The 24,845-nt window shown below is 42.6% G+C and overlaps 1 protein-coding gene across 1 annotated transcript in view; it reads right to left on the bottom strand.

Moving 5' to 3' along the window:
* Positions 1 to 526: 526 nt before the first annotated feature.
* memo1 (mediator of cell motility 1) overlaps positions 527 to 24,845 on the bottom strand; it is a 33,828-nt gene continuing 9,509 nt past the window's right edge. The window contains exons 4-9 of the mRNA XM_067989568.1: positions 15,915 to 16,027; positions 13,040 to 13,151; positions 8,915 to 9,057; positions 7,322 to 7,398; positions 1,921 to 2,025; positions 527 to 1,075 (exon numbers count right to left, since the gene is read on the bottom strand). Coding sequence (XP_067845669.1) covers positions 944 to 1,075; positions 1,921 to 2,025; positions 7,322 to 7,398; positions 8,915 to 9,057; positions 13,040 to 13,151; positions 15,915 to 16,027 — 682 coding nt within the window. The 3' untranslated portion in view covers positions 527 to 943. The remainder of the gene's footprint in view (positions 1,076 to 1,920; positions 2,026 to 7,321; positions 7,399 to 8,914; positions 9,058 to 13,039; positions 13,152 to 15,914; positions 16,028 to 24,845) is intronic.

The following is a 24,845-nucleotide window of genomic DNA, read 5'->3' as shown; positions in this document are numbered from 1 at the left end:
TAGGATGGGGGCTGGTAGATGGGATAGAGTGGGCAGCCTGGGTTTGGAAATGGAGACGGTGGTCTGGAGCCTGGGAAATGGTACTATGGGGAGGAGGAATCTAGGGCTGCACGACACAGGGTAAAGAGCTGAGGCCTGGCAGCACTTTGGGGAGGAGAGAGGAGAACAGCAGTGTCCAGGTCTGGGATGCAGTGGCAATTGGATATTTGAACCAATTAGTGTACTTCATTTGACAGATGGGGAGTTTTTGATTTGTTAGTTTCCTGCCCTGTGCCAGACAGAACTTTTAATTACATACACAGAGCTAACCTTACAGACAAGGGGATAACTGGATGGGCTCCTCCTGCCTGGAGTAACGTTAAGTAAAATTTGAAACTATGTAAAAAGTATTTGTCGTAAGTAAGGAAAATAATCAAGAAAAGAATTAAACTTTAATCGTTTTTAGAAATAGGTAATAAAAACACTACAATTAGTGACAAAATTCAGATTACACATCGGATAGCAGGAAATCTAAATCATAAGACCATTTTGGTGTGTGTAGCCCTTTATTAGCAACTAAACCAAAAACCTTATACAATGTTGGCAGCAGCTGTTTGCACTGCAGCTTATATCAGAGTAACTATGGTATGAGATTATAAATGCAACTGACGTGAATATAAACGGTACACTCTCACCCACATCCTGCAGAACTATCTGTAAGCAAGTACACGTCTACAGGTTTATAGTGCCAGCATTGGCCAACTTATCGCTAGTTTACGTCATCCTGTACCTCAATTCAGCCTAAAGAAGAAAACAAAAAGCACATGTCAATCAAAACTGAGGGACTACACCTCAAGGAAGAAGAGTTCAACATTAGATAGCTCCAAACAATGGAGGTATGTCTTTGAGGGAAGGCTGGGATCAGGAGACGGAGGGTGCGGTGGCTTTCCTGAGTAGCGGTGATTCAGTGGACCATCAGAACACCCGCAGCATAGCTAACGGAGCTATCCTCCCAGTTTTTGCATTGACTCGATTGGGCATAGTTCAGGAACGAGAAAGCCATGTTCATCCCACTCTTCCTCAATTCTGTAACTGCCTGAAAGAGAAAGAGGAATAGCCCTTAATGTCCGACCAGCACAACCTACCCCTTAATGTCCCCACAGCACAGCCTACCCCTTAATGTCCCACCAGAGAGGTTACAACTATTCAGCCAGACCGATCTGTTACAGGCCTTTTATTTTCTCTCTCCCTCTTTACCATGAGGAGGTGAGTCATGCTAGGGCACTGAATTGGTGGGGGGTGGCGGGGGAAGGTTGGTTTCTGGTTTCTCAGCCACTGGCCATTCTTTGTGTGTAACTTCTGGAAGTTTTGACAAACTAATCAACTGTAGGAACTATCACAGCTAACTTTCAGCACATAGCAGTCTCATTTTTCTCACATATGGGAGTCTGATTTTGAGTCGTACTGGGATTGTTTTTCTCATGAATGCAGGAACTCATTTTTTCAGATTCATTGTGTTGGGGGGGGGGGTCTGATTATTGAGGTGTATAGGGGTCCAATTTGGAGTTGTATTGGGGTCCGCTTTTGTATGTCAATGGGGAACAGTAAACAGGGTGATGCCAACACACTCAAACCCTGTAATGTTTGGAATGATTTTGAACGCTTCTCCCAATAAATATTGGAAAAGGAGTTAATGTTGGACTTGTCTTTACTCAGGATTCTCCCTGACCCAAAGCAATTTAATCTGAATGGGCTCTCCCTCTCTCTACTTCTAGCACATGGATCTGGCCCCCTGCTGCATGAGGTTGGATAACCCTGATCAAAATAACTGTACAATAAAAAGCAACGCATCCCAACAAAAGGATACATTTAACAGCAACTAGCGAAACTACTTTATGGAGGAATAGGCCAAAAACAGCAAACTGACTGTTTCCAACTTACATTGAGCAGAACCCCAATTGGGTGACGACCACAGATAGTGTTGTGGTATTTCTTCAAATAGTTGCTAAATGATACAGCGTCTAGTTGCTCTATAATATCCATACCCTGAAACAAAACAGATTAACTGATAGTTAGATTGTATTGTGATCCATTTGGTGGTTCATTGTAAAACTGTCCATGTTACGGGTACATTACCAAACTTGCTGTCTTCGGAAACCACCTTTTACTATGTGTGAAAGACCGTCTCGTGAGCTTCTGTACGCTGCTCCAGAATTCGAATACAGAGGAAACGTAGGTCCCGTCTAAGATTCAATGACTAATGGTATACTGGCTAACAAACTAAATCCGTGAGTATAAATGGCACTAAAACCAGAAAAGGTCAAACATACAGATTGACTACCGTCTGAGAGGGAAGATGGGTTGCCTTTTATCAAAGTGCCTGCATTCGAACCGTTAACCTGTCTCTGCCTCTTTCAGTTGCTGGTCAAAGTACAGTGCATTTTGTTTTTATTTCAGATTTCTATCTGAACGTAAATCGTATATCTTTTCTTGTATTATCAGTTTTTTTTTAAAAAGAAAAAAATATATCTACACACTCGAAACGTAAAGGGTGCCCAATTATTCCGGATGGTGGAAGAACCCATGGGCGAATTATCCTACACCACTCGCCAGATCCATCATCGACTGCGACAAGCCAATAAAACCAACTCATGAGCTTTTCATAGTCACTGGGACTCTGCTGTGACTCATCACTAGCAGGGAAGACTGAATAGCAAACTAAGAGCGTGATGTACAATCTGTCAGAACTCCATCGTGGTGCCAGGAAATGGGCCAGAATGGGTCTCACTTCATCTTAATACCATGTCACCAGTTAATCATGGAATGGCTCAACTCCTGAATACAACACAACCCCTGAAATTGTATGGAATGTAGTCTGATATCCACCTCTAGCAATGGAAAAACATATAATGTAATCTTTGTCATCTGTGTAAATTAAGGGCCTGCTGGACTTAAATTACATAATTAAAAAATATATAACTCAATAGATCAGGTTTCCACCCCCAAGTTATATTTGGCAAAAGTCTAGTCATCAAGGCCCGAGAAAAGCTTGATCTGAGCTGAATCTGTTGAACGTTTTACTGTTTCAACAAGTCTGTTTCTCTTATGAATTAATTTTATACACAAAAAATAAATCCACGTCACAATTACCCGCATTGCCTTCTGTCACATTTGCACAGAAATTAACAGAATTTACTTTTTCTTTTATCCAGTTGATTCAGCCAATCCTGTTATACATTCTCTCATTTAGTGTTCCCAAGGCCAGTGATAGTTACAAAACTCCACTCCGCTCTCAGAAACTTAGGAACAGGATTAGGTCATTCAGCCCCTCGAGCCATTCAATGAGATCATGGCTGATCTGTATCCTAACTCCATCGACCCACCTTGGCTCCATATCCCTTAATATCATTAGCTAACAAAAATCTATCTATCTCAGATGTAAAATTATTAATTGAGCCAGCACCTACTGCTTTTTGTGGGGGACAGTTCCACACTTCTACCACCCTTTGCATAAAGAAGTGTTTCCTATCTTCTCTCCTGAATGATCTGGCTCTGATTTTAAGGTTATGTCCCTTGTCCTAGACTCTCCCACCAACGGTAAAAGTTTATCTCTATCTCCCATATCAATTCCTTTCAAAATCCTAAAAACCTCAATCAAATCATCCCTGAACCTTCTGTATTTCAGGAAATACAAGCTTAGTTTATGTAATTTATTTTCATTCATGGGATGTGGGCGTCACTGGCAAGACCAGCATTTATTGCCAATCCCTAATTGCCCTTGAGAAGGTGGTGGCGAGCCGCCTTCTTGAACTTAGTGGCTTTCTAGGCCATTTCAAAAGGGCCCTTAAGAATCAACCACATTGCTATGGGTCTGGAGTCACATATAGGCCAGACCGGGTAAGGACGGCAGTGAACTAGATGGGTTCTCTTCTCATAATCTAACCCTTGGAGCTCTGGTAACATTCTGGTGAGTCTGTGCTGCACTCCTTCCAAGGCCATTATATCCTTTCTAAGGTGTGGTGCCCAGAACTGTACACAGTACTGCAGATGTGGTCTAACCAGGACTTTGTATAGCTGTAGCAAAACTTACTCCCTTTTATATTCTAGCCCTCTAGTTATAAAGGCTAACATTCCATTAGCCTTTTTGATTATTTTTTATACCTGACCGCTACATTTTAGTGATCTGTGTACATGGACCCCTAAATCTCTTTGGACCTCCACTGTTCCTAGCTTTTCACCACTTAAAAAAATACTCGGATCTAACCTTTTTTGGTCCAAAATGGATGACCTCACACTTACCTGCATTGAAATCCATCTGCCACAGTTTTGCCCACTCACTTAATCTATTAATGTCTCTTTGTAATTTTATAAGAAACTTAAAAAATAGGAGTAGGAGTAGGCTGTACGGCCCCTCGAGCCTGCTCCGCCATTCAGTAAGATCATGGCTGATCTTCAACCTCAACTTCACTTTCCTGTCTAATCCCCAGATCCCTTGATTCCCCTAATAAGAAACATAAGAAATAGGAGCAAGACATAAATAGGAGTAGGAAAAATGCTCCTGTCTACACTACTTACTATGCCACCAATCTTTGTGTCATCGGCAAACTTGAATATATGGCTCCCTATTGTGTTATCTAAGTCATTAATATAGTGAATAGTTGAGGCGCCAGCACAGATCCTTGTAGGTCACCACTAGTCACTTCCTTCCAATTTGAGGACATACTCATTTATCCCTACTCTCAGTCTTCTACCGCCTAACCAATCTCTTAACCAAGTCAATAATTCCATGAGCTTTAATTTTAGCTAATAGTCTCTTATGTGGAATCTTATCAAATGCCTTCTGGAAGTCCATATAAACTACATCTATAGACATTCCCTGTCTACTACTTTAGTTACTTCCTCAAAAAATTCAATTAGATTCATTGGACATGACCTACCCTTTACAAATCCATTTTGGCTCTCTCCAATCAGCTCAAATTTCTCTAAGTGCTTAGTCACACTGTCCTTAATTATAGATTCAATATAACTTCCTTACAACAGATGTTAGACTAACAGGTCTATAATTTCCCGATTTCTCTCTCTCAGCTTTCTTAAATAATGGAGTTACATTTGCAATTTTCCAATCTCAAGGGACAATTCCTTAATCGAGCGCACTTTGGAAGATTATGGCTAAAGATTTCTGAAATTTCCTCACCTACTTCCTTTAAAACCCTGGGTGGAAATCATCAGGTCCAAGGGATTTGTCAGTCTTTAGTGCCATTATTTTTTCTAATACAGTTTTTTTGCTTTCGTTAACTTTAGTGAGTTCCAGTCCTTGATTCATTATTAGTTTCCCTGGAAGTCAGGTGTATTATCCCCTTCCTCTACCGTGAAGACGGACACAAAGTAATCGTTCAACAAGTTTGCCATTTCCTTATTTTCATTTGCAACATTACCCGCATCTGTTTTTAAAGGGCCCACATTACCCTTTACTACCCTTTTTCTTCCTCTCATTCACATTGGTAGCAATAGTCCCACCCACAGAGCTTTCTCACTTCTGATTGATAAATCGTCACTGCCAATTATTGCTCACTTCCATTCATTAGCTGGACGAACGTCGATTAGCAACGAGTCCGTGCTTGCGCTAACTCACGCCTCAAAGTCCTGTCCATTTCGCAAAAAGTGGGTCCAAGGTCCAGAAATGGACCCTGGTGTGCCACTGAAGACCCCAACAGTAGATGAAGATCTGACAGAGGTTTGGGTATCATGTGTAGTGTATGTGTAACCGTGACACCAGTAAAACACCCCTCAACATAGTCATTTGGAAAGTCACTGAGTTACTGAAACCACTCACAAAAAGACTCGGAACTTGTGTGGTACAATTTACAACAACTTGCATTTATATAGTGCCTTTAACGTAGTAAAACGTCCCAAGGCGCTTCACAGGAGCGTTATCAGACAAAATTTGACACCGAGCCACATAAGGAGATATGAGCACAGGTGATCAAAAGCTTTGATGTGGAGATGCCGGTGATGGACTGGGGTTGACAATTGTAAACAATTTTACAACACCAAGTTGGACTATAACTTGGTGTTGTAAAATTGATCAAAAGCTTGGTTAAAGTGGTATGTTTTAAGGAGCATCTTAAAGAAGGAGAGAGGGGTAGAGAGCCAGAGGGGTTTAGGGAGGGAATTGCAGAGCTTAGGGCCTAAGCAGCAGAAGGCACGGTACATTTTTCGTAAGGGCGCATAGCAAGTGTTTGCTTTAAAAAAATGGCAAATAGCTGGTGGTGTTTGAATGGTGTCTGATTGAAATTAATCTAGTCGCCTTTTTGTTATCGTGACAAAAATGAGTCATAACTATCTTTCCAAATATAAAAAGATTCGCTGAGCACTTTATTTTTAAATGAAGACAGCATCTGACATGCAAGCAGCTTTATGATTCATGGTTTGCTTGCAGACAAGAAATGCCGAGCAACTCGTCACAGTGAGCAGACACACTCAGCAATAACACTTAATGTGAATTATGCAGATTAGCCCGCATCGGTGCCTGCCTTACAGATAGATCTAATATTGGTCCAGGAGGTGATCGAGCACAAGCAGATTGAGCCATTCCTCTGCTTCAAACCGTTAAAGGGCAAAAGAGAGAAATATGCCTCATCTACCATTCAACCTCAATTAGATTAGTAGATTTAAATCGGGTTGATTATCAAACAAGACAACAAACAGCCTGGGGAATCACTCCTGTTCCTACAGCAGACCAAAGCTGCAGAACCACCAGGTTTTTAAGCTTTCACTGACGTAACACAGATACCTGATGGAGGTCTTTAAGATTATGAAAGGGTTCAATAGGATAGATGTAGAGAAGATGTTTCCACTTGTGAGAGAGACCAAAACTAGGGGCCATAAATATAAGATAGTCTCTAATAAATCCAATTGGGAATTCAGGAGAAGCTTCTTTACTCAGAGAGTGGTTAGAATGTGGAACTTGCTACCACATGGAGTAGTTGAGGCGAATAGCATAGATGCACTTAAGGGGAAGCTAGATAAACACATGAGGGAGAAAGGAATAAAAGGTTACACCAATAAGGTTAGATGATGAGGGGTGGTAGGAGGCTTGTGTGGAGCATAAACACCAGCACAGACCAGTGGGGCCGAATGGCTTGTTCCTGTGCTGTAAATTCTGTGTAATTCTATGTAGAAACCATCGGCTCAGCAGTGACAGAAGTGCCTTAGGCACTTTAGCGTGCAGCTAATTGGCATTTGTAGCAGATTAAACACAAATAAAGCTGGAACAAAACTGTGTACAGAAAACACAGCAACGAGTCTCCTCCCTCAGAAAACAACCTGTCATTTGCCATACCATTTTATCCAGGTGCTGAATCGATCTGTAGATTTCCCCTTGACTCTCATCGTAATGCGTGTAGCGAAAACGCTGCCCTGAAAAATATCAAGTGTCAGAAATCTGAGGCAGACACAGTCGGGCACACTTTAAACTCAGCTACAACATTACAGGCCATCCCTAATTGCAGAAATACTCTGTAGTACGATGTGCCAAATGGCCGCCTGCTGTGCTGTAAACTTCTACGGTTCTATAATCGTATGGGCCGTGTAATATTCTTGCTGTCTGCATGTGTGAGGGAACAGCTCATTGATCCCTTATTCACTAGTCTTTCATTCGTAGATTTGGTTCTCAGTAAATCCATTAAATGTACATATTAATAATTTGTACAAGTCTAAATTTCTTCTTATTCGAATTTTTTGATCTTCAAGGTGAGGGATGTTCATGCAAGGGAATAGAACTCTTCCCATTTCAAGCACCCAGAAACAGCATCAAGCACTCCCAGGTCTGCCAGATGTCGAGTAAAGTCCCTACGCTCTGCCCCAACAATGTGTCTCAACCCCTAACCTGAGGGGAGGGGTGGCATTGTCCCATTCCCCACACCAAACATCCTTAAGCCTCTGAGTGAGACTGCCATTTAGTGTTGGACTAGGGACAGTTTTGTGCTGTAGGCCCATGCCCACAAGGAACTGGGCTGAGGCTGACCAAATTCATTTCACAGAGTCTGGACTGGATTCGAACTCAGGTGCCAGTAGTGAAAGGCCAGTGTCCATCCCACTGTGCCACTCAGCTCCCCCTAGTTCTAAATTTCTACCTCTGTGGTTCAGTGTCACTGTAAAGATAAAATTCTTTAAAAACTGACCAAAAGAAAGGGGCTAATATCCCTGTTACTAGCAATGAAAGATAGTGCTGCAAACACCAGTAACATCCAATTATATCCTCGTAATAAGCATCAGAACCAGGCAGTTAGAAATATAAATGATCTCTCTGACAAGTTATTAAAATATAAGGTCCTTGGGGGTCAAGAATTTTAATCCCCACTAATGGAATAACCAAGATGGCAGTCAAAAATTTTCTGAAGATATCTGAGTCACTTCACATAAAGACACAAAGGCACCAAAGTGCTCTCAACATTTATAAACAGCTCAGGCTAAAATAAATAGCAAAATACCTTTTCTATGCTTTATATTTATATATAAACAGGAATATAGAGTGGGAGCGTATGGATTATAGAACTTAACTGCACTTGCGATTAAAGTTGAGCCTTATCTCACTCAGTCCCCCTCATTCTGGGGACAGTTTCTGTACTAAAAAGGATTATCTTTTGTGCATTTACCTTCTAATGGATTAGACTCTGTTGCTTGAAGAAGATAGTGTAAATATGGGAGCACAACATGTGTGCATGGCAAGAGGGTATGCAACACATGTATATGCACGTGTGTGTGGGTGTGCTCGTGCTCATGCGTGAAGGTATAGCTGAGGAAAAAGACTGAAGAGATAAACCAAAAATGTTGTTGTGGGGAGGGCTGCTTAATGACAAAATTACACAAAGGTGTCCTTCTCTCAGATCCCTTCCAACAGCACAGTCACAATGTGATTTAAACCAGTACATACCCCAGTGACAGAAATCTGACGAAATCACAAAGAGGTTTAGTGGATCCGCTAGGTATTTACTGAAGAGTTCCCCGTACATCTGCTCTTTGGAATCACTCAGCGCTCCAACCAGAACAGGAACAATGGTTAACTCATCTTTTTGGCTGGTTAGAAACACAGAAAGAAATGCAAATAAAAGGAAACACAAAGCTATTAGGAGAAAAAAAATTTCTTCTTAGCCTTGTAATGGGGACTAAACTTAGTGGTTGTCATTGTCACTGGCTTACTCACCTGCTTTTCTGTTTCATTAGCCATGGGTTCAAGTCCCACTCCAGGGATTTGAGCACAAAATCTAGGCTGTCACTTCAGTGCAGTACTGAGGGAGTGCTGCACTGTCAGAAGTGCCATCTTTCAGATGAGACGTTAAACCGAGGCCCCATCTGCCCTCTCAGGTGGATGTAAAAGGTCCCATGGAAACTATTCGAAGAACAGGGGAGTTGACCCCACTGTCCTGGCTAACATTTATCCCTCAACCAACATCAAAACAGATGATCTGGTCATTTATCCTCTCTGCTGTTTGTGGGATCTTGCTGTGCGCAAATTGGCTGCTGCGTTTCCTACATTACAACCCACTACACTTCAAAAGTACTTCATTGGCTGTGAAGCGTTTTTGGATGTTTTGAGGAAGTGAAAGGTGCTATGTAAATACAAGTTTTTTTCTTTTTTTAAAAAAAGGATGATTTCTTCCCATGTTTCTACATTTTATGACTGAAGGTTATAGGAGTAAGTGTAGACAGAGTTGACTGTATATTCCATGGAACATGCTACTGTGATCAAGGAAGTGCCACTGGCCAATACCCAACAGGCCTGAATTGAATAAAGGAGTCTTGCTCGACTATCTGTGGAGACGGAAATATGTGATAGAGCTTTTCCTCGAGAGATTAAATTGGTCAGGAAGAGTTTACTTCTTGTGGAAGGAGGGAGTTTGAGAGGGTAATGGACCTTTTCTCATTCTGTGCTATATTTCTAGCATTCTCCCTTTATATCCATCGATGCTTTTTCTGTTGCCCATGTCCTTATCCTCAGGTGGATGGATAAATGGGGCCCGTTTTGATTCTACAATCCAAAATTCCATCCACAATATGGGCCCAAAAATGGACATTAACCTGTTTGTACACAATACTTTAGCACCAAAACACTTCCACAGAATGTCCAGTGCCTCTGAACTTTCTATGCTGTGCAGTCGCTAGATTCAAAAGCCGACAACTCAACGAAGGTTCAGTCTTAGAGTGAGGACATAAAATTTTTAACCGGGAGAAGGGCCCCTTTAAAATAAATGCCAAGCACACTCTGATTACAGCTGTATGTTCTCTAGTCTAACAAATGCAGAACGCCGATATTATGACTTTAATGAAGCAAATGTCCCGAAGGGAACTTCGCAGCTGAAGGTCAGAACAATGTCCTGAATCGTCATCCTGCTCTTTCAGCAAATCCCGTGCTTTATTGCGAGTGATACTAAACACGGTTTGCTCCAATTCAGCAAACTCCAGTTGGTTCAAAAGTGTAAAAAGGTCAGCCCATTTGGAGGTAGTAAATTCTATTTAAACAAGACTCAAATTACATTTGCGCCTGTTCTTTAAAAGGAGTGTTGGTGCCAGTTCAAAGCTCTTGAGTATTTGCTGATCGAGAAATCACAGGATGCAGAGGAAAAAAAAACTAACTCCTAGTTTATCACCCCCACAGCCCCAATTTTCAGTTCATCATTTGACCAATTACCCAAAGAAGCAATGGAACAAAGCAACACTCATCATTCCTGTGCTCGCTGACCTACATTGGCTCCTGGTCCAGCAACGCCTCGATTTTAAAATTCTCATCCTGGTGTTCAAATCCCTCTATGGCTTCACCCCTCCCTATCTCTGTAACAACCTCCAGCTCTACAACCCACCGAGATCTCTGCGCTCCTCCAATTCTGGCCTCTTGTCCATCCCCGATTTTCATCGTACCACCACTGGCGACCGTGCCTTCAGCTGCCTAGGCCCTAAGGTCTGGAATTCCCTCCAGAAACTTCTCCTGCCTTAAGTTGTTCCTTAAATTCTACTTCTTTGACCAAGCTTTTGGTGTCCTGACCAAATATCTCTTTTTGTGGCTCAGTATCAAATTTTGACTGATAACGCTCCTGTGAAGCACTTGGGATGTTTTACTATGCTAAAGGTGCTATATAAATGCAAGTTCTTCTTGTTGAACTCAAGCCATTACTCATCACTGTACTTAGGTATAAAAAGGGCACAGTGATTTTTATCAGAAATGTCAGTTTTAAAAGAAATAAAATCTTGCTCAAATGCCGGCTGAATTGTCTGTTCACGGTCATGAGTAAAGTGCACTGAAAGAAGCAAGAGAGTGTGAGAGAGGGAAAGGAGCAGAAACAGACAGTTAACACAATACACCATATCTGCCAACCACCCTTTCAAAAGTCCCATTCAGAATCAAATGTTCCTGTATTAATGTTGTTCCACTAACCTGAATGCTGAATGCCAAGCAGTGGCTTATCATTGAGGGGGTCAACCAATACAAGCTTGGTCTTGATCAATCCCCGCTTGATTGGCACCCCATCCATCACCTTAAACATTCAATCCCTCCACCACCAGCGCACTGTGGCAGTGTGTACCATCTACAGGATGCACTACAGCAACTCAGCAAGGCTTCTTCAACAGCACCTCCCAAACTCATGACCTCTACCACCTAGAAGGACAAGGGCAGGAGGCACATGGGAACACCACCACCTGCACATTCCCCTCCAGGTCACACACCATCCTGACCTGGAAATATATCACAGTTTCTTCATCGTTGCTGGGTCAAAATCCTGGAACTCCATACCTAACAGCACTGTAGGAATACCTTCAGTGCAGTGGTTCAAGAAGACGGCTCACCACCACCTTCTCAAGGGCAATTAGGGATGAGCAATAAATGCCAGCCTTGCCAGTGACGCCCACATCCCATGAATTAAAAAAAATGTTTTAAATTACCCCATTGGCTGGTTCAATTGAGGATAAGATGCCAGGGCTATTTTGGCCCTCCAAAGCATGCAATGTCCATGGCTGAGGAAGCAGCAAGGAGACTTGACATAGGAACAGTAGGCCATTCGGCTCCGAGCCTGCTCTGCCATTCATTTAGACCCTGGCTGATCTGTATCTTAATCCCATTTACCCACCTTGGTTCTGTAACCCTTAATACCCTTACCGAACAAAAATCTCTCAGTTTTGAAAGCTCCAATTAACCTAGCCTCAACTGTTTTTTTTTTTGGGGGGGGGTGGGGGGGGGGGGGGAAGAAAAAAAGAGTTCCAGATTTCCACTAACCTTTGTGTGAAGAAGTGCTTCGTAACATTACCCCCAAACAGCCTGGCTCTAATTTTAAGGTTATGCCTCCTTGTTCTGGACTCCCCCACTGAAGGAAATAGTTTCTCTCCGTCTACCCTATCAATTCCTTTGATCATCTTAAACACTTCAATTAGAACACCCCTTAATCTTCTATACTCAAGAGAATACAAACCTAGCCCATGCAACCTAGCCTAATAAATTTAACCCTTTAAGCCCTGGTATCATTCTGGTGAATCTGTGCTGCACCCCCTCCAAGCTGCTGGGCCCACCACATTCAAACAGGTGAACCAGTGGCAGAGAAAACAACAGCACTGAACAGGAGTCAGAGAGAGGAGAGTGGGAGCACAACAGGCTGGTGTCATCAGGGGGAATGGTGCTGGGCTACTGCTGGACAATTTATACTGGGAGACTTTCACAGAGCAGCAGAAATCTGGGAGAGTAAGAAAAGAGAGTAAGGCCAGGAGCTGAAAATCACTGAGATACTGAAGTAAACCTCAACATGTTAAAGTAAAATACGACTTAATGTTCAATTTTTGGAGTGCTACAGGGATCTAAATGTGACGTGGGATGAAGTCGGCGAGTTGTTCACTCCGCTCCCCCAATCTCAGCCTTGCAGTAAGGTAACCTGTTATTTGTGCAGCACGCTGCCTCCCAGCGCACAGCTCTTTACACCATTTCAGGTGATGAAAACACTAAAGGGAGGCTTCAAATTTGGTTTTACTCTAATGAACTGCACGCTCACTCATGAAGTACAGCAGCTGAGTGACTTACCTCTCCATGGTTTTAGCTGTGTAAGGCAGATGCATCTCAATACTATGTTCATCTTCGTCTATCTGAATAGTCATCCGCTCAAACATTCCCGTCTTCCACAGCTCTCCGTAAACTGATCATTACAAAATAGAAAAGTCAAGATCGCTGGCATCTTCAGCCTCAACGCGATTTATATCTGCACGTGATTTAACCACTCATCTGAAACGATTCTAGCCCACAGTATCACCAATTAAATTTAGCAGTTCTGCGGAATGAGTGTAAGCTGGGAATCCAAAAGAACTAGTTGGATAGTGGTGGATTAGGGCTTTCGTTAATAGTTTACTTGGACCCTGAAGAATTTCTCCATGTCTCTCTCTCTCTCTCTCTCTCTCTCGCACACACAAGGAGAATAAAAAAAGTTCTATCAGATTATCACAATCTAGTCTTATCCTTGCTGGCACAGTATTTTACTTAGTAGAGCTGAAAATAATCTTACGGTGCTGAAGATTTAAGTGCGTGCTTTGTACAAAGCCTAAGGCGTTCTACAATTTAAGCTGCGTGTGGGGCTATGTTAGTTTTCACACAGAGAACATCATGCTCCCTACAATTTAGTGAAGCCTGAACACAGTGCGGTTACGTGACAGTGCGGTTACGTGACAGTGCGGTTTTTACTGATATCAGGGCTGCCTGGAGAATGACACCAGGGTGCAAGGCGCTGCCTACCTGTACTGGCTTATTCCCAAATTTTTCCATTATTAAATGGCATGGCTTGCAGATTGCCTAACATCGAATGATGTTTGGCGACAATCCAGCTGAATGCTTTCAAGCCACTGAAAAGTCAGAGTTTTGGCTGGGAGTGTCCAAGCTTTTTGCTTTCATAGGCCATTTATTACATGGAGCCCAGGGGGCCATAAATAACATTTAAATCCCTATTCCCATTAACCTTCATAAATCTCAAGTTGCTGATACTAACAGATCCTGGTGCTCTGATTCAGGATTTATCCACCAATAAGGCAACAGCACTAAGAACTGCCCTTTCCAAACCTCCGGATACATACAGGATAAATCAGCGAATAGGAAATACAAGTGCAAATAGGACTGAGTTGACTGAGCTTTATTGGGCACAAGTGGCCCACGAGCTAATCTCAGATGGCCCAGTGCTCAGATCAAATACTGAATGTTTGGTGTTGCTTGTCATTTTCACAAGCAACACAAACATTTAATTCAATTTAACAAATGATGAGAATTTGAATTGCTGACCCTCACCCCTTGTGAGATGAAGAACTCACCCTCCCTCTTTTACTCTTTCATTTCCTCCCTTCCTCTTCTAAAGGCATTGCCTTGCGTTGGGGGACTGGTTTCATAGGCCCTGTGGAGTCTGGACAGCGAGTGCGGGTCCGTCGCAACTAAGCACAATGCTGTCCACAGCGGGCGGCGAAACACTTGGGAGATCAGGAGCGGGAATCCCTGGTGATTTACCTCAGCCCTAACCTACAGGTGCCAACTGTAGCACCACTACCACAACCCCCAATGGGAATCGGCAAACTCAGAACAAGCAAGCAGTCAAACGTGGGGCCATGCTGCTCTACAGGACTCATTACCACACCCTGTCATAAATAGGTTCATCGGGTAAATAAGATGGGGGGGGTGGGGGGGGTGGTTAAGGTCCTTTTTCTAAAAGGAACAGAGAATCCAGAGGAGGGAGAAGAGACAAATTGCAAATAGTATAGAAATGCACAGAAGTTACAACACGGAAACAGGCCATTCGGCCCAACCAGTTTGTGTTGGCATTTAACCTCCACACAAACAAATAATCCTAATTACATTTACCCACCCTGTTCCTTCAATCCCTTTTCCTTCATCTACCTATCCAATCTAATCTTGAATGCTGACATAGTTTCTGCCTCAACCACTGGATGATCTGTAATCTGTTTTGTTCTAATGAAAAATGATCTAATTTTTCAAGTCTTTCTTTGTATTGATATTTCCTCATACCAGGCACCATTCTAGTGAATCTGTGTTGTCCCCTCTCTAAAGCCTCAGTATCCTTCCTACGGAGCCCAATACTACACACAGTACTCTAACTGAGGTCTTACGATTTGATATAGGCTCATCATTACCTCTTGGATTTTATATTTTACTCTTATGATCAAATCTAGAATCCATTAGCTTTTTTTTTTCCAGCCTATCAACTTGAGGTGCTGCCTTTAATGTCCTGTGAACCTGTCCCCCCAAATCACAGCACTAAGCTTACTTCCATTAAGAGTACAATAACTGCTGTTATTTTCACCAATATGTACCATCTCGCGCTTACTAACATTGAATTCCATCTGCCCCTTTTTAAGCCATTTCCCCATCTTACAAATATCCTTTTGCAACTTCCTTTGGTCTTCTAAAGAATTAACTATACCTCCTTTTTAATATCATCTGCAAATTTCGACACCACTCCCTCTAGGCCTAGATCCATCATTGATATACACAGTGAACAGAAGCGGCCCCAGAACAGAACCCTGTGGGACACCATTAACAACTTCCAACCACTATGAAAAACTGCCCTTAACTCCTACTCTCTGTTTTCTCCTTTCTAACCAATTTTTATTCCAATTTGGAATTCTCCCCCTAATTCTTAACCTTCTCTAATAATCTCCCGTGTGGTACCTTATCATAGGCTTTCCTAAAGTCCATGTACACTTCAACCACTGCATTTCCCCATCCATCATGTCTGTTACCTCCTCAAAGTGGGTAGGATGGTTAATGACAAATTTAAAGGCAAACCTAATTCCTGAATCTGAAGGGCAGTAGGTGAGTTTGACGTCAGTTTTTCCATGTACGTTAAAGAATCCGTACATAATACTTTGCTTTATATCAATAGCAAGAGCTAAGCATCAACACTTACTCTTTTGATCAATGCGTAGATCGTACAAAGGTGTTCTATAAATATCTGCAGTGGATAGAGCACAGCGAGAAAGAGGTGCATGGTGCGATGGTCCCAAGATAAAAACTCTGCGTCTGTGAAGAAATTAAATTGAAAGGTAAATCTGAGCAGCCACCTTCCTTCGGATTTAACACAACTGATTACAAAATATTAAAAAACGGAACCCAACAGTTCCACAAGCATTAATACCCAGCGAGCATCAGTCACATAGCGGTGATCAGCAGCAGATCCCAACCCTTCTTCTATTGCCTTCTTTTTACTGTAGGTGACAGAAGGGGGATTTGAAGAGATTTGCCTGCCCTCGGACCACGGTTAACTGATGTCACTCGCCATTCACTTTCCATGAAACGCACAGAAATGAACTCCAATACCTCAAGCAACACAGACCCCAGGGTCACATGGTAATTACAGATGAGATCCTAACACCCCCTCCCACAGCAGCATCCAATTGTTTCTGAAATGTTTCTAGGGTTTTTGCCTCCACTGCTCTTTCTGGAAGCTTCGTTGATCACTCTGTGCGAAGAAGAATTTCTCGATATCAGTCCTAAAATCGCCTTTCTTTAGTTTGAACCTCGGTCCCCTAGCTCCACTCCCACAGTATAATTAAAAGTAATATTCTGGGTTAACTTTTTTTACCCTTAATCTTGTATCCCTCTATAAACGACCTCTGAGTCATCTCCTTTTCAGGCTGAAAAGCCCAAGTTTCTCCGGTCTGTCCTCATAACTAAGACCCCTGACACTGGGGATCACCCTCATGGCCTTTATCTGCGCTGCCTCCAGCACTTGAATGTCTCCCTTGTATGTTGGCAACTAGAACTGGACACAGTATTCAAGGTGCAGTCTGACTAGAGCCCTATACATTTTGATCAGTACCCCCTCTGACTTGTATTCTACTGTTTTGGCTGTATAGTTCAACATCCTCTTGGCTTTGTTGATTGTTGCTTTGCGTTGGTTAAACATGATGTGGAGATGCCGGTGATGGACTGGGGTGGACAAATGTAAGGAGTCTTACAACACCAGGTTATAGTCCAACGGCTTTATTGAAATCACAAGCTTTCGGAGGCTGACGAAGGAGGAAGCCTCCGAAAGCTTGTGATTTCAAATAAAGCCGTTGGCCTATAACCTGGTGTTGTAAGACTCCTTACATTGGTTAAACATGTTCAGCATCAAAGTTTACTAAGACTCTAGGTTTCCTTCACCTTTATCCGTAACTATTTCAACACCATTCATGGAGCCCACATTGTCTATTCTAACTTCCCATGTGCAGCTCCAGACACTTTTCTGCATTAAATTCCACCTGCCATTGTCCTGCCCACTTGCGTATTTTGTCCGGCTCTGTGTATTTTCTGAGGGGCCTCCTCCAATCCCACTGTGCCTCCAGGTATGGGATCATCTGCAAATTTGACCACTGTATTTTGAGCTTCTGAATCCAGGTCAAAGGTAATCATACGTGTTCAGTAATTGGGAACGTTAAAGGAACTTGGGCTTCTATCATCTGACTTGGTGCAGGGTGAAAAAAAGCTTCGGCTTCCTCCTTTGGTATTATGCATCAGTGCCCCAACCTTATGCTCATTTTGAGCCCACTGGAATTCTTCTGCAGAACCTACAATACCCTCATTAAATAGACTAGTAAAGTGCCCAAGAAGTTGCCCATGGTGAGTTGAATACAAGCTATCTTTTACATACAAGATAGTGACAGAGTTGGGAGAAAGACCACAGAAACTCACTCCACAGAGCCATTAAGTGGCCATGGCCTGCAACTACATCGTGACAGTTGACATAGCAATATTTAATGGGAAATGTTAACACAGCAAATTACAATAGTAAATGTCAACAAAAAAGTGTGACCAAAAATTAAGACAAGAGGGATAACATTTAGGGACAGGAAATGCGTGCTCTACACAGGACTTTTATTAATACATACATATTGTTTATATAGAGATTGAGAAAGTGATTGGTACAATGTACTGAACTCTGCTCATGTGTGTACGATCAAGTTTATTTAATTAGTCCCAGACCCAGTGCAGAATACATGAGTCGCTCTCATGAAATTAACAAGGTTTATCCTCTCAGGAAATGGTTACACCTCAGAACGTGATCTAGTTCAGGCGATTTTGTGCACTGATACAGGGAGGTGCTGGAAGTTAGTGGGGCACTGCCCAGTTTACAAATATCATATCACAGTCCACACTTTGAAGCAGCTTTAGGCTGTGCTCAAGGGTCTTGCTTCTGGACATGAAACAGAGTAGCTAAAGGGCCTGGCTGGAGTCAATCAGTACTAAGGGGCTGGATACATGTCTGTGGTGGATGCAGGTCCGGTCCTGATGTGGTCAGTCAGTAGATGCTCGATGCTGTGACCACAAAGATACAGGAGTGAGAGGAATCGGATATCACTGAGTGCTGCAGCCTAGATTAAAAGGGAGTTTGGGCAGGGGGAGATGCCGTTTAATTAAATTCAGTAACTCAGCTTCTGATATCCAAGGCCACGCCACCTGCGAAAACTGGGGGGAAATGAAGCCAAGTGCCTTCAGAGAATAAGATACGAAGAAGTGGATTCAATACGTGTGGCTTTAAATAATTCAAGCTCCACTCACAGCTCCCCAGTGACTCATGCCAGCTGTTACTGGAAGGAGGTAGATAAAGAGGATTGCCTTATCGGAAACCTTCTTAAAAGGCTGCGGATCTGGTCATTGTATGACAGCGACTTACACTTCAAAGTCTTAGCCAAGCACTGCCAGAGTCAAGCAAGTGAACAACTGACATGCCTATTTCTAGCTAGAAAAAGCAGGTATTGGCTGACAAACAAGCTTTATTGCACTTGTTGCTGCTGCTGTTCACACTGTCAGACAGCAACATTATCCCATGTAAAACACAATATATTATTCTTTGGATGAAGTTACATACAATTACATAGAATGTACAGCACCAAAACAGGCCATTCGGCCCAATTGGTCCATGCTGATGTTTATGCTCCACACGAGCCTCCTTCCACCACTCTTATATCGCGCCCTATCAGCATAACCTTCTATTCCTTTTTCCCTCATGTGTTTATCTAGCTTCCCCTTAAATGCATCTATGCTATTCACCTCAACTACTCTTGTGACAGCAAGTTCCATATTCTAATCACTCTCTGGGTAAAGAAATTTCTCCTGATTTCCTTATTGGATTTATTAGTGACTATCTTATATTTATGGCTCCTAGTTTGGTCTCCCCCACAATTGAAAACATCTTCACTATGTCTACCCCATCAAACCCTTTCATAATCTTAAAGGCCTCAATCAGGTTACCTCTCAGCCTTCTCTTTTCTACAGAAAAGAGCCCCAGCCTGTTCAATCTTTCCTGATAAGGATGTTAGTAGAACTGAGAGGTTATGAATCTTTTTTACACTTCTCCAATGCCTCTATATCCTTTTTATAATATGGAGACATGAACTGAGCACAGTACTCCAAGTGTGGTCTAACCAAGGTTCTATACAAGTTTAACATAACTTCCCTGCTTTTCAATTCTATCCCTCTAGAAGTGAACCCATGGTTTCTTTGCTTTTTTTTTAAAAATGGCCTTCCTGCATTGCTACTTTCAGTGATTTGTGTATCTGTACCCCAAGATCCCTCAGCTCCTCTACCCTATTTAGACTCCTATTATCCAAGCAGTATGTGACCTCCTCATTCTTCCTACCAACACCTCACACTTAGCTACATTGAAATTCACCTGCCAATTACATGGCCATTCTGCAAGTTTATTAATGTCTTTTTGTGTTTTGTCACAGCCTTCCTCAGTATTAACTATACCCCCCAATTTGGTACCCATGTGTAGGATAATATCCCTTTAACTCTACAAAGTCTAACTGCTGTTTAGTAAACACTGGGTAAGTTCATAGAGGTTAATTAAAAGGCTGAAGACATTGTGGTTCTGTTATTTTCGCACACTTGGAAAGTTCCTTCGCTTATTTATACCCTTTTTTGAAATATGAACGTGACAGTTGAAGTGTAATGAACAGAACATGAGAGATATTTATCTTTTTAATATTACTATTGGATCTCCCATGGCGTTGCTCATTAATCACCAGAGGATATATAGTTTATACTGATGGGATTTTATAATGGACAGAACCCACTACTTACTTCGTCCCCGCCTATATCGGTCAAATGGTGCTAAACATTTGCCATTGCCATAGGCATCAATTACAGAGGCGCTGCTTAAACCGTATTAAAAGTGCTGGCTATTTCGGGCTGTTAAATTGCTGGTCACACCTCGTTAAAGTGGAATTACCTTTCATTAAGTCCTAACCCTTCGTGGCCTCTAGAACTCCTGCCACTGCTGCATAAGATGATACTTAAATCCCTGTAAAGTAACCTGGGATTACCCTGGCCATGTTATACCGGCCATCGCGTACAGCCGGCAAATTGCGTTTGCACAAACGCACCCGCTGTATACGGTGGGGACTGTATTATCATGATGGCATATAAATGAGTTATCTAAAAAAAATTAATGGATTAAATTGTCTACATAAAACAAATATAATTTAATTTTATACACAATTTAAATTTGTAATAGTAATTATGAATTTATATGACTTAATTGTGATTAGTTTTAATGGTTGTTGTATGTGACAGACAGGAAATGTATGCAGATGTACTCATTTTAATATATTAACAACAAATCTCCCATGCTCATGATAAGTCAGAGAATGCACACTTTTATAAATTCAGGAAAATTAAACCATGTGACATAACAGGTAGTAAGTATCCTGCTGCTGAAGTGTATGTCTCTAGCCATCTAAATCCAACTGATGTTAAGTAAACACTGGGCGAGTCCATGCATAGTTAAATTAAGAAGCTGCAGACCTTTCCTCCCATCCTCCCTTCCTCCTCTCGGCCCCGAATGCCCGTGTGTAACCTGTAGTAGGAAAGACCGAAAGCCGTATATTGACTGCTCCGTCACTGCTGTAGCAGCAACGCAGTAAAAAGCGCTAAAACGACAAAGACAATCTTGGTCACAACTCGGATTCTGGCTTTCAGGCCCCGTTATCCAGAGCGGGATTGCGAAAGGTTTTACCCAGCAGCAAGAAATTCGTTCAAATTTTATTCTCCATCTGTATTAAAATGATTACCTATTCCTTCTTACCCAATTAGGAAGGGTTTGAGTCATTGCACAGATGGAGAAACGTGGCAATTTCGGTTTGGTGAATGACAGAATCTGTGCTACTGCTAACGCCCGAATCTCAAACTGCAGCCTGATCTGACTGCACCCTAATTCAGAACTGCCATTCCATTCTCTTTGAGCATTCGCGATTGCTACACTGAAAATAGCTGTCTGCACTAATCAAACCCAGACAGTAATTAAGGCACATCCAGACTGTATGGGGGGGCGGGGGGAGTGCGAAGAGAGAGACATATACAGTTTGTACAGGAAATGCAGGTCGGTGATTTTTAATGATGAATATGTTGAGGGAGAGCGCAAATGGAAGCATAATTAAAACAAACGACAAGTAAAACATCTTGCCCGTCCTTTGAAATCTACTCCGTGTGTGGCAGATTCCCCTCCACTCCAACCTCGGTAGATCTCCACTGATCCTCTTTACAAGGTCAGGTCACGTGATCTGTTTGATGTAACCCACAGATGAACACATTGTTTAGTTCTCTGACAGGCTCCTCCACAGGTCATCGAGCAAGCACAAAGCATTCTACTCGTGGGCAAACAAAAATTAACAGGACACTTCCACTGTCGCACATCGCAATCAGAGGGCCCTTTATTAAGTGGCAGTGAGGTTTAGTTAGCTGGAGTACTCTACAGTCCCACTCTGCCAGCTTCAAGAGGAAAGATGATACATCGGAGGAGGTCATCACAATGGATGAAAATTAAACAGCGATCGGGACAGTGCATTTTAATGTCCATGTACTTAACTAGGGAATGCGCTGGCAATATTTACACCGTACAATATTCTTATAAGGTAAACATTCCAGTAATGCCCCATGAGCATTTGGAACTGGAGGGTATCCTACACTGACCTTGTACTGTTTATAAGCAGAGTGGTGCCTACCTTCTCCAACTTTTTTGAGCTGCATTCCCTGTTGGGAGCGTTCTAGCGAAAGGAACTTGGCATCTTTTTTTATTAAACCGCAGCCATTGTACCATTTCTGTTATCACCTGCTCCTCACTGAGGCACATGATTGGCACTGGTTCCAAAAAAAGACATTTTTGATTTATAACACAATCTATTTTTGCTGTATATCCTTAAAAAAGGAGGCAGTTGTGCAACAGACAGGGGGCTTATCCAATCAGGAGTTGAGCAATAGTGACAGTTTATCCAATTAGTAGTTGAGCAATAGAGAGGGGGTTTATCCAATCAGTAGTTGAGCAAAGGATAGGAGGCGGTTGCTTATCCAATCAGTAGCTGAGCAATAGACAGGGGGCATGTCCAATCAGTAGTTGAGCAATAGAGAGGGTTTATCCAATCAGTAGTTGAGCAATGGATAGGGGGCATGTCCAATCAGTAGTTGAGCAATAGAGAGGGGGTTTATCCAATCAGTAGTTGAGCAAAGGATAGGAGGCGGTTGCTTATCCAATCAGTAGCTGAGCAATAGACAGGGGGCATGTCCAATCAGTAGTTGAGCAATAGAGAGGGTTTATCCAATCAGTAGTTGAGCAATGGATAGGAGGCGGTCGCTTATCCAATCAGTAGCTAAGCAATAGACAGAGGGCTTATCCAATGTGCAGTTGAGTGTCCCAATGAGTTTATCCAATGAGTAGTTGAGTCATTCAGATCAATTCCCTCATATGTCCTGAATTCGTTGATTTGAACCATGGCAGTCATGGGTCACTATAATTGAACCAAGTGCCCCTGAGTGGGTGGGTGGGCAGAGAAAGAGGAGAGCAGGTGGGCAGAGAAAGAGTAGGGTGGGTGACAAAAACAAACATCAGTCAGTGTTCCTGCTCCTGTTCGTCATCCAGTGAGCCCTGCTAGGGGTGCACGTGTGCAGCCATCAGACAGGGATGGGACTGTGTTCAGCTGTGATGGCCCCCATGGTGGAATGGCCCGCTGGCACTCACCATCAAGGCTCACGCATAATTAATGGTCAGTAGGGCAAGAGGCAGAGTAACTGGTACCAGAGGAGCCGTACCCCAGAAAGGAGTGCAGGCTTTCTGGGGAGAAGTAAGAGAGAGAAAAAAATTGGCAAGTAGATGGAGAAGGAGACGGTAACAGGTTTTTAGCTGTAAAAATATTTAATTGTCAATAAATAAATTAGCTACATAGCTCTGTGACCACTAGTACAGACATAGAGCATTCTACACTGCTCACGAGTAACCTTAACATTTTACAAAGGTGTGGACAATTCAGCCCATCGGCCCCATTCCATTTTGTCAGCCATTGCAGTTCTATCTTTTTAATCCTAATTCCCTGCCCTTTCTCCATATCGCTTAATACCCTTACTGCCCAAGTACGTCTCTCTTCCTCTTAAACATCTCAATTGATTCTGCATTTAATGGCATCAAGTACAGTGCATTCCACATTCTCTCAACCCTTTGTGTGAAGATATTTTTTGTGGATTCACTTTAAACCAGTAAATTCTAATTCTAAGATTCTGTCCCCTTGTTCTGGATTCCCCCCACTAGAGGGAAAACTCATTCTCCCTCTATCCTGTCAATTCCCATCATTGTTTGAGACCTCCCCCCCCACCCCCCACTGACCGCCTCATCTTCAGGGAATATAACCCAAGTTTACTCAGTCTCTCATCATAGCCAAGTCTGCTCATCCCAGAAATCACGGCTCGACTCTCCCCTTGGCCAGTGTCTCCTTCCTAAGGTGGGCACCCAAAACTGAACACTATATTCCGAAAGGAGCTCTGAGGAGTCCTCTGTCACTGCCAAGTACTTGCTTTCATATTCTATACTCTTAGAACTAAGCCAGTTAAAAATCAAACCCAGCATCCCATTAGCTTTTTAGATTGCTTTTTGCACTTGAGCTATCTTTTAATGACTTAGGTACCTGGATCTCTAAATCTCTTTGATCTCCTGTCCTCCACCCCCACCGCATTTCCCAACTTATTTCTGTATTTCCGTGTCATTCTTACCTCCAAAATTCTCACATTTTGCTCTGCATCTTCCACTTCTTTAGCCTGTGACCTGCTGCATGTTTCTCCTCTCTTCACAATACACCTCCTAGCTCAGTGTCAGCTGCAAACTTGTATACACACCATCAATTGCAGGTTTAATATATAGAAAAGCTAGGGTCCCCAGAGCGACACAGGCTGTCACTTCCCGTCAGTTCCTTTTATCTCATCTTTCTGCGTCCTAACTAATTTCCTATCCATGCAACAAGGTTGCCTCCTATCCCATGTGCTGTAATCTTAGCTGGTAACCTCTTGTATGGAACCTTATCAAATGCCTTCTGAAATGCATAGATCATCCAATGAACCCCCTCTATCTACCAACTCAGGAATTCCATCAAAGAACACCATTAGGTTAGTTAGCTATAACGCTACCTTTCACAAAACAACGCTGACTGCATGAGTATGGTAGTGTTACTGGACTGTTAATCCAGAGGTCTGTACTAATAATCCAGAGAACACAAGTTCAAATCCCACTGTGGCAGTTTGAGAACTTGAATTCAGTTTTAAAAATCGAAGTATAAAGATGGTATCAGTAAAAGTGGCCATGAAGTTGATGGATTGTCGTAAAAACCCATCTGGTTCGCTGATGTTCCTTAGGGAAGGAAACCTGCCGTCCTTACCTGGTCTGACCTATATCTGACTCCAATCACACACCAACAAGGTTGACTCTTAACTGCCCTCTGAAGTGGCCTAGCATGCCACTCACTCACAGCAAACTGCTAGAAGGCTCACTACCGCCTTCTCAGGGCAACTAGGGATGGACAATAAATGCCGACCTTGC

This window comes from Heptranchias perlo, chromosome 8 (genome assembly GCF_035084215.1).
Source record: "Heptranchias perlo isolate sHepPer1 chromosome 8, sHepPer1.hap1, whole genome shotgun sequence".
Classification (NCBI taxonomy): Eukaryota; Metazoa; Chordata; class Chondrichthyes; order Hexanchiformes; family Hexanchidae; genus Heptranchias; species Heptranchias perlo.
This window is presented reverse-complemented; position numbering and strand designations above follow the sequence as displayed.